Genomic DNA, 10,640 nt, shown 5'->3' with positions numbered 1-10,640 from the left:
GAATGCTCTTCTAAAGTATCCAAGTACACCCACATAGCAGTCAAAAGAAAAGCATAGCATAGCAAATGTCTATTCAATCACAAAACAATTATACGATGATAAACGGACTAAACACAAACAATAGCATACAGTAGGCTATTCAGTATGATGTAATGGGGCTATGGAGTATGGTGTCCATATTAGGACAGCCTCGGCATTGACACCGTAATGGAGGGCCTAATGGGACATCATTGAAAGACAGTTCACAGGCCAGGGTCACTCTGAAAGTTGAAGGATAATCAGAATAGAGAGATGCATTGCTATGTACAGTACACTCAGGCGTGAGTTATGACATAATAGTCGGACTTGGTTGCCGAGTCCGTCCGTCCGTCCGTCTATATGGATTTTAGGACATAGGGGTAGACTCCATGATGCTTGCTGTTTGTATATACGATATAAGAGGAGATTATGGCCTTGGCTGGCAGATGGACATGTTTTGTAAGATTGTGTGAGTCATGGACTTCAGATGGTGTTCGCTCCTTTGTGATGGCAGGGAATTGGAAAGTTTTATATCTTATAACTTGTCCTTGTGGTAAAAATTATGTGGGTAAAAAGAAGCGCGAATGAAAAATGTGAATCTCGTAGCGCCATTCGGTGTAAAAACTCACCGTGCTCAGTTGCGGCCCACTTTTTGAAAGCGAAGCACTCGATTTCGTCTCTACGTTATATCGGCATCGAACATGTCACCCTCCCTAGGAGAGGGGGTGACCTCGACAATTTATTGTTAAAACGAGAGGCTAAATCTTTAATTTAAAGGCCCTTACTCCCTTCGGTCTCAACGTAGACTTTGATCTGAAGCCATTCTTGTGATTGTTGTGATTTTGCTATTCATTGTAAATGTTTGTAGGCTTATGTAGCCACACTGTATCTATGATCGCATGCTCTCATTCATGTTTTTTGCATGTTATATTTATATCTGAAAATTAACCAATGATATCAGGCCACACCCGGCCATGATTACAGACACCTGTGTGTGTCCTTTGACACTGTATAAACTAGTGACCCGCAGTGTTTGTCATTGTACCCTGATGAAGACTGCTTGTCTGTCAGAACGTTGGTTATTAGGTTATTCAATTATTGTATCTGCGCTCCTAGAGTGTGTGGCTCTCCTTTTCTTTTTCAAGGGAATTGGAATGAATCCATATCCTCTGGACCCATCTCTTTCTGATTCTCCATTTTTTTCTCTCATTTACATAAGAGTTGGCACACTTGGATGGATTGCCATTTTGGGCTCATCTGTGGAAAGCCGAGACTCTCACAAGACTCATCTGAAGATCCCTGCTACCAGTTTAAAAATTTTTTTATGGAAGTACTAGAGATGGAGATAAAGTAGTTTAGTGTCTAAAATAATAGGATAAATACACGTTAAAAACAACGATCTTTCCTATATCTCTCAGATATAGGACAGACACTTCAGAACAAACTTCCTTTAGTTTTTTATTTGGACTATCTGTTGTTCCATGTAGAGAGTCTGTTCTTCAATGTGTTTCTTTTGAATAATAGCAGTAATGCCAAATTCAATGTTTCATCAAATAAGTTATGTATATATATATTTTTTATACCTTAAGAGGTCTTAAAAATCAAATAGCTAAATGCTTCTTGGTATGACCATCTTAAAGCAATTTCGTTTGTTAGCTTAAAAGGTCCTCCCCTAGAGGATTACGGCTTGATACAAACAAACGTATTGTACAGAGATAACACTGTAACTGCCGCATATCTGACATTTCGCTAAAACCCTCACATAATTGTCTCATGAAAGTGACTTCAAAGCGTGAACTCCTTATGGACTAACACTTCCTTGGACTCCAGGGAGAATAGATGCTGCTTTTGCAAAAGCTAATGGAGATCTAAATAAACAAATAAATAAACACGCTCAGTAGGCCTACATCTTCTTCAACCACCCAGGTAATGACAGCTATTCAATAAGGTAGAGGTTGTTCCATGTATCAGGCATTGCAGGCTGTTCTTCTGTCAGTTTCTCTGAGGTCTTCCATGGCCCTTGGGCTTCAATCTGCTGCTCCCATGTCAAAAGTAGAGAGTGATTTCTAGGAGCAGCACACTACTCTGAAAAGATGGAGACCCTTATCTGAAGTGATGAAATGGCTCATACTAAGAACAGGTAATGATTGACAGGTCAGAAGACAAGGTAAGACCAGACAAGGGAAGAAAGTTTTTTAGTTGACCAATGGGATCAAGGTTCATCAAATTGAATAACTACTGGGTGTTAGCCAATTGTGATGCCTGGAAGCAGCTCTAGTCAAGACAACACCACTAATATAATGCATTTGACAGAATGGTGTGATACAACTGAAATGTTTGTCTGCACAAAAATGTTTACACAACCATTGTTTAACTCTTTTTGTCAGAAAAGGTCTCTGCTCTAAATCAGTTGTACAACTTCAGTGTGTACGGGCCCAATGGTGGTTTTAGAAATGTGCTTCATCACTAGTGCCTCATCTTCACTCACTGTAGTAGGAGAAAACAAGTATGGCATGAACTGTTAATGACAAAAAGTGATTGAAAGCATCTTGAAAAAACGATGGCATCACACTGGAAGGAGATAGAGATACATGCCATGACCTACACAGAGCAGGCAAAGCAGAACAGAGTATTATCTCCGAAAGCACCCTATCAAAATGTAATTCCCTGACTATTATTCTGCAGAGATGCACACAGAGGGCCAACAACATGAAACAGTGAATATCACTTATTTTGTTAATTCATTCTAATTAGATCATCTGGATCCTTACTCATTTTGGACAAAGTGGCCTGGATTTCACACAAACAGACAAGATGGAGTGGAGGCTCCTGTCGTCCCTTCTGTTCGACCACACAGCCTCCTGGCCTCAGTGTTTTCTTCCCGGGAACATCTCCATCAAAACCAAGGGAAGAATTGCCAACTGGAATTGCTTTTCGAAAGAGAAACATGTTCTCAAGGGGAGAAAAAAAGTTCAGTTGACATGGAAACCAACTGACATAATTTCCCTCGCAAATTCCATTACTTGTCTTGTTGCTCTGGTTTACTTTCCCGCTCATGTAATGTCCTTTTGTATACCAACGAAGGTGTAGCCGTACGTTCAGCTCTAGCAAGCCTTGGAGTTATGTAACCATCGTTGGTACAGTCTCTGCAGTAAGAGCCTTTTCTTCAATTCCACTTAATATCCCTCCATAACAGTCCTTCACAGTGGAGGACTCTAACTCTATAAATCTCTCTTTGAATAGTGTGAAGGCTTCCAATGCCAAACAGAACTCTGTACTTGTCAAACTGTACATCTAACCTGGTGACATTAGGTTGCACAACTCGACACCACTCTGCCGTCGAAGCAACCTTCAACTACAACAACTTTGTTTTATCCAACAGTCTGTCGTCACAGAAGTGACATTATGTATATCTTTTAACACCATGCTGCCAATGATCAGCCTTCCCTCTATAACATCCCTGTTTCATCCAACGGTCTGTATATTGACAACATGCGCCATTCCGTTATGTCTTGTAGTTTGTTTTTAGTTAAATGGGTTGGTGGGAACAGCAACCAAACCTGGTCTTCACACCCTCTGCTCTGAGTGAAGACAGGATATCCTCTGACAGGGCTGAGGATGTATTCACACTTAGTGCACCGCTGTTTCCTTTCAGTAATTTCACTCAGTATGTGTGTTATTTCGGAGCCTGTCCCAGCTAAATGATTAATGGGGATGAAACGGATCACGATGGCGCAGCGGCTGCGGAATCCAGGTCTCAAGAAAAATACTCGAGCTGAAGACAGCCAGGGTTTCTTTTCTAAAAGTATTCTACAATGACCCGTCTCTCATGAGAAATGCTATTATTGCTGCTCGGCAACACATTGATCCAATACAAATAAAAAGCACTTATCTTGCTAACAGTGCTTAATGTCAGCCATTTGTGTTTGATGTACAAAACCAGAAACACATTGGTAAAGAGAATCATGAATTCTAGATTTCATTTGACTTCATAACCTTTTCAAGCTGCCAGTGAGAAACAGAGTGGTGTTTCTAATAATAAAATCCCTCTTGAAGCAAGTCAGGAAGCCTTGCTGATACTTTTAGTCTTTAAAAAGAACAGAGAATTTAACTTCAAGGCAGTGTGGATAAGTCCCTGTGGATTGAGTATGCGTGCTAAGTGGAGAACGGCTGGTTGGAAATAGCTAAATAAATGCAAGTGTAGAACCACATATTGCAGAAAGCTTTATATAATGGTATATTGTGAGCAATAGCTGCTGTAGTTGAATGCATTGTACAGCTAGCTACTGTGTGTAGGCTATATGGAAAGAGTAAGACCTATATATATATATCACTCAAGGTCCTGACAGAAAATATTAATCATAAGTTGATGTTTGACTAGTAGGCCTAACCCAGTCAAGTCAGAGGTACGTGATCATTTAATTGGTCTGGATATAGAGTAGTCAGAAAAACATACTATGTAAAAATAAACTATTGTTTTTAGATGACCTGTACACTATTGAAGTTTGCCATTTTCTGCTATTGAGTTCTGTTAAGAGGCTGCACATCCAAATTGGGTTTAGACTAGCTTAATGAACACACACGCTTGAATATAATTAAATGAGACTACAAACAATAGCTAATTCCCTTGGTTGGTAACCACAATATTTTATATGGACATACTCTAAATTGTTAAATCATAATAACAGAGGACTGGGGGAGAGTAGAGACAGAACTATGACCGCAACATCATTATGATTTAATGAAAATCATGACATTTAAAATAGCATCAGTCACAAAATATATACAAAGAGGGTTTGTTTATTAAATAAATACTGCACCATGTAATAAATTAATCTAGTCATGTACACTATGTGAAATGGCATTGGTCCAGAAGGTCCTCTGGCTTTCTCTACCTTTGATGTCACAGTAGGGCACAGTTGTAGCCACGCCATTGGCTTAGCAAAAGACCACCTGGCTAGAAGCCAACTCCCCACCTAGTGTTGTGGAATGTTTTCACAGTAACACATTTCCTTCTCTGCCTTGCAGAGAGCTACTCAATTCATCCCCACCCTGTTGAAGCCTCGCCTTAACCAAAACACCTAACTCCGCAACCAAACAAAAAGATTGTCCTTTAAAAAAAAACATTAGCGTTTCAGTTCCTTTTTGCAATGTATCGTCTGGATCCAGCCCAGCATTGTCCCGCTCCGCTTACCAGCCTTTTCTCTTGGCTTTCCTTGAAGGGATGCGTTCTTTGTACCTCCATTCCATCCATGCTGCCAGACTTCCCACAACAGAGCCATATCAATTAACAAGTTCTCCCGTTAAACCAATCCCAGCTTCTTGACCTCTCACGCAAACACCAAAGCCCCCAAAATGGCTGCAGTCTTGGTTCTTCAGTTGCACCTCTGCAGCAGCATGTTGAGTGCGTACTCCATGCGACTGCACAGGTCAGCACTGCAGCCGGCCATTAGGAGGGTGCTCAGGCGCAGGGTGGTGGAGATGCGCTCCTCGTTGATGTAGGTGAGCAGGTACTCATCACTCTGTCTGCACAGGAGGATCTTGGTGTGGTCATGGTAGAAGTTCACCTGCAAGGGAGGGGGAGGGAGGTTAGGAGGAGTACCAACTAAGCAAGGATTCTGTCACATGGGAGTGGGAATATGTAGATGGTCTGTGGTGAGGCGTGTGCCTAGCAGTCCAGTCAGATGAGGTGTGCGCGCTTGCACTTGTGAAAGCGAGGAGTTTGCATGTGTGAAAGTGTGGCTGGATATGTTTCAATATATTCTCATTTGTTTTTCCATATCAGGGAGTTTGTCCCCCTCTTTCAAGAAGCACAGTCAAATGGGTTAATCTAAAATGTCTCCCTACTCATTTTAGAGAACAGTCATCTAGAAATAAGACCATAAGCGATATAGCTGTGCAGCTGTACCTGGAAGGTGCCGTCGTTGAAGAGCATCATGAGGGCCCGGTCTGACTTCAGCCACTGCAGCAGGTAGAGCCTGGGGGCCCTGGGGTCTGTCACATTGGGCAAGTCTCCACCATCCATAAGGTTCTCCTCCATGTAATGGGCAAAGTATTTCAAAATGGTGACCTGGCCTATGAATGGCTCTGGAGCCTCGCAGGTGGAGAAGACAGAACAATGGCCCAGCTCGGCATAGTAGTGAACGGTCCTGGAGAAAACACCATTTGGGAAAACAGTTAGTGAGGGATACCAATGGCATGATAGCACCTTGTGAGAATGGAATGGGCTAAGTAATAGCAATGCCTAGGGATCGACCAGTCCAAACGTATCATTTTTTTCTGCCTAATAGCTTTGGAACTGACCATCCTATTTTCCAATGCATTAGTAAGATCTGGAACCAAACTACACAGACAGGGTGGCACTACTCACCTCTTATCTGCCAGCAGACTCATGTGTGTGCCGTTGTTGAAGAGGACTCCCACGGTGTGGTCCGACAGCTGGTAGCCAAAGCCATACTTGTTGGAGTAGTCCACCCATTTGGTCACCCACTGGAAGCTGCTGCCCAGATTCTCTTTGGGAAGGTCATCGGCTAGAGGGAGGGGGAAACATTAACTCAATACTATACCACAGAATGGAGAAAATCTTCATTTCTTGTATGGTTTCATTTTAAATTACATGTTTAGGTTGCCACGGTGATATAAATAAAAATACATTTCTATCTTCATTCAGTTCATAGTTGTGTTTATTACATACCTTCCGGCATATTCTCCAGACACCCTTTCAACACCCGGGCCACGGTGTCTGCTACACTGCCCATGGTACTGTCCTCAAGACCTGCAGACCAATCAAAACATATCAAAGACCATTCTCTATGTTTAAATTTGGTTTCAAAAACATCCTACTGAACTAGGAATCTAGCCTATCTCAGTCTTCTAAAAAGACTGCACATTGATCGTCTCAAATGTAACTGGCACACTTTAAAATCCACTCATACTTAAAAAAAAATATAATACATCTAACTGTGCACAATATAGGGAATAGTGTGCAATTTTACACAAAGCCAAGTCTAGCTCTGCACTTACATTCACTACTGCAGCTGCCCAGGGTGCCTCTGACAATCAAACGGATTGTGTCCCTCAGCTGCTGCTTGTTGGTGCCGTTGACCCCTTCCTTGACAGAGGCCGCTGGCCTGGCCACGGTGGGGGCCACAGGGGGCTTGCTGCTGTTCTCCGATGCCTGTCTGGAGAGAGGCTGGCTGATAGACGTCTTCCTCAGGTCATTCCGCAGCCTGGTGAGCTCCTCTTCCTCTTTGGCCATTCTATCTGTGTGCAGAACAAAAGTGGCAGTTAGAAAATGGTGTCAAATTTAACTAAGATGGCCACTACGTAGGTAAGATCAGTATTGTTTTTAACCAACTTTTTTTTTTTTTTTTGCATGTCAGGTTACTTTGATACATGTATGAGTCTGTATTGGAGCAAGTAGACCAAGTTCCATTGCAATTTATTGAGAATGTGAAAGTTAAATCATCCCCTTCTTACTACTCAAATACCCTTTCAATACTTAACATTTCACTAGGATAATAAGCACACACAGACAGGGAGTACCTTTAAAGTACTACTTACTCAAAGTCCCCAAGTACTTGGCTTTGTCCTTCTTGCCCCCTCCGAACAGGGCGGCCGCAGCCTTCTTGAAGAAGCTCTTGGCAGGGCTGGTGTGGTGGAGGTCTGGGGCCGTGTGGCAGCAGCTGGCCGACAGCTTGTCTGGAGTGAACCCCTGGGAGACACACAAAGGCAATGGAAGTTAGCCTGATGTCGAGGTAGCCCAGGGACCAAGTATGGATTGATCTCTACCTAAATATGGGTAGAAAGGAGGTGTGCTTCTGGGGATAAGTGTTGAGTATGCATGGTCAGTATGTCACAGAGACCGACAGCCTCCCCCTTCCAAACATGAAACACACCTGAGTGAAGAAGTCGTGTCTGAGGATGTCCTCCAGGTGTGGTCTGTCTGCAGGGCTCTTGGCCAGCATCCTGCTGATCAGCTGTTTGGCCTGGGCCGTCAGGGAGGAGGGCAGCGTGTAGCGTGCCTCGCGGATACATCGGTACGTCTCCTTCAGGTTTGTGGTCTCAAACGGGGGTCTGCCAAGGAGCATGGTGTACCTGCAGATGCAAGGGATGGACAGAGACAGTCAATAACCCCACTAATGACAGACAGTGATTGGGTCAGACCTATACTCTATCCACCGTTTTACAGTCAAGGGAATAGCCTTGTGTTCACACAATCACAACCAATAAATTATAGCTGCCTGCACTCACTCAAGATGGTCCAAAAAAAAAAACAGGAGTTGAATAGCTAAACTCAAACTTCAACAGCTGAATCCTAACATGAGAAGCATGTGCATAACCTAAACCTATAGTACAATTCTGAAATCTGACTGACACAAATGCCAGGATTAACCCAAGTAGCCGCCAACATATCTAGTTAAATAAAAGTCAAATACACTAACATCTCAGGTTAGGACTTAAACACTTAGGGAATTCAGACATGAATCTGAATGAAGCAAGAGGCTCTATTGAGGTGAATGTGAACATGGAAGTATCCAAACATACATGACGCATCCCAGGGCCCAGATGTCCGACTCGCAGCCGTGGCCCTGCTTGTTGAGCACCTCAGGGGACAGGTAGTTGGGCGTGCCACATATCGTCCTCCTTCGGTTCTCAACGGGCTCCAGCTTGGCAGCCAGGCCAAAGTCCCCTACCTTCAGGTCCATAGACTCGTTGATGAAGAAATTGCCTACCGGGGGGGGGGGGGGGGGGGGGTTAGTGACTTTGGTCATGACAATGACGACAACCTCAGAGGGGGAAATATACAAGAGGCAGTCTGTCTAATGAACTTGGCTACGCACATCTTATAAAAAGAGCAACATTCAGCAAGGTAGAAGGATTATTCATTTAAAGCTGTGTTAAGTCAGAAGTCAATGAGTACAAATGTTCTATCAATGACCTGAAGGATGTGCCATTGTCCTAAAACACTACAGAAATGGTGAGCATCCATTTGTTTGCTTAATGGTGAAACAAAAACAATATTTCACCCAATGATCCAACAGAGACTGGTGTGAGTAGCCAACCTACCCAGTTTCAGGTCCCTGTGCAGGATCTCCTGTTCGTGGAGGTACCTCAACCCGGAGACGATCTGTCGGAGGTAGTACCTCACCTCAGGCTCTGTCAGTACTTTCCGAGCCTTCAGGATGTGGGCCAGTGACTGCAAGGTAAACAAAGGAAGTGGTTAAAAAGATGTCACCTCTGTTGAAACCAAAGAAGTAGGCAGCAAAGTCAACAGGGTCTTATTAATTAAGGCACAACATTTTGCAACATAAAATGAAAATTAGCATTTGTTAATTGACCACTTTAGTAAAGGTTAGGGGAGGGTTTAACTCACTCGTCGACTGCAGTATTCCAAGAGAATGTAGATGTTGTCTTTGTCCTCAAAGTGGTGGTAGAAGTGCACAATGTGCTTATGGTGGAGAATTCTGTGCAGCTCAATCTCTCTGTCAATCTGTTGAGGAATTCAAATTGCCTATGGTCAAATTACATGCACACACGACATGCGCCACAATCAATAAAATAAAATAAAGCATTGCGCATACCTTTTCCCTTTGGTGCGGTTTGGAGACCCGCGTGTGTGGAATGATCTTTGCAGCATACACTTTGCCTGATGCCAAATCTGTGAATTCATAACATTTGGCAAATCCTCCCTATGGACAGAGAAGTGTCAGATCGGTAAATCAACAAAGATGTACTGAAAATGGACCATCGGATCAATGTAGCCTGACGCTCAATATCTCACAGCCATTGGTGTAATTGCATGGACCCACATCGAAACAGTTTCTACACCAATAATGTGATAAATCACAATATTATCAATAAAAATGGCTTGCAATAGGCTACTGCAAATGATAACATGAACAATGTACAACAACTTTTTTTCCCTGGACAATATTGGAATTGTATATTTTTTTAAAAGACTCAGCCAGGTAGAATTCCTAACCAATCTGTTGAAATTAATTTACCTTGCCCAGAACTTTTCCTCGGCAATAGCATTTCCCCTTCGTTGGATCCGTAATAATCCGTGACAACTCTTGTGTGGCTTGAATTTGCTCCTCTGACTTCTTCCTCTTGATCTCGGAGGGCTTGTTCGCCGAGTGTTCACACATGGTGGGTTGGTGAGCGATACTCCTGAGTATATCCATGTCTACTCTATAGTGAGAGAGACTTGCTGTATTTGATGTGGAACGCTGAACAGTCGCTCCGAGCTTTATAAAGGAGTGTCCGCCCCTAACAACCGACGTCACACAGTATGGCTCTCCGCCGAGGGGGTGAAAGTGTGATATGACTTCAAACCATGTTCAACAAATCGGTGTTGAAGAACGCACGCAACAACACCTCTGCCTAGCAAACTCGTAGGTATAATATCCATACTGTGAGACAAGCTGCTCCAAATGAAAATACACATATGCGCTTTCCTTACTTATTTACAACAACAAAAAAGAAACAAATCATAGCGTTCCTAATATAATGTTTGTTAAATATGTAAAATGTATATATATAAAATGTATATATATATATATATATATATATATATATATATATATATATATATATCAGAAAATCTCGGGTACAATCCC

General features: G+C 42.7%; 1 protein-coding gene across 1 annotated transcript; it reads right to left on the bottom strand.

The window, feature by feature from the left end:
- Positions 1 to 4,735: 4,735 nt before the first annotated feature.
- LOC139408340 (serine/threonine-protein kinase PLK2-like) lies at positions 4,736 to 10,243 on the bottom strand. Its single transcript, XM_071152099.1, has 12 exons — positions 10,026 to 10,243; positions 9,603 to 9,710; positions 9,395 to 9,511; positions 9,088 to 9,217; positions 8,566 to 8,749; positions 7,917 to 8,115; positions 7,582 to 7,732; positions 7,042 to 7,281; positions 6,713 to 6,793; positions 6,389 to 6,548; positions 5,927 to 6,167; positions 4,736 to 5,585 (listed from the first exon to the last, which is right to left on the bottom strand). The coding sequence occupies exons 1-12, from the start codon at positions 10,203 to 10,205 to the stop codon at positions 5,394 to 5,396; spliced, it is 1,983 nt and encodes a 660-aa protein (XP_071008200.1). The 5' UTR covers positions 10,206 to 10,243; the 3' UTR covers positions 4,736 to 5,393.
- Positions 10,244 to 10,640: the final 397 nt, after the last annotated feature.

Source organism: Oncorhynchus clarkii, chromosome 5, assembly GCF_045791955.1.
Source record: "Oncorhynchus clarkii lewisi isolate Uvic-CL-2024 chromosome 5, UVic_Ocla_1.0, whole genome shotgun sequence".
Taxonomy (NCBI): Eukaryota; Metazoa; Chordata; class Actinopteri; order Salmoniformes; family Salmonidae; genus Oncorhynchus; species Oncorhynchus clarkii.
The sequence above is the reverse complement of the archived record's forward strand: the minus strand, read 5'-3'. Positions and strand labels throughout refer to the sequence as shown.

Coding starts and splice junctions, on each gene's coding strand:
- LOC139408340 (XM_071152099.1), bottom strand. CDS start 10,205: ATGGATATACTCAGGAGTATCGCTCACCAACCCACCATGTGTGAACAC. Junction 8,750..9,087: donor GCACAGGGACCTGAAACTGG/GTAGGTTGGCTA, acceptor CCCCCCCGGTAG/GCAATTTCTTCATCAACGAG. Junction 7,733..7,916: donor GACACGACTTCTTCACTCAG/GTGTGTTTCATG, acceptor TGTGTCTCCCAG/GGGTTCACTCCAGACAAGCT.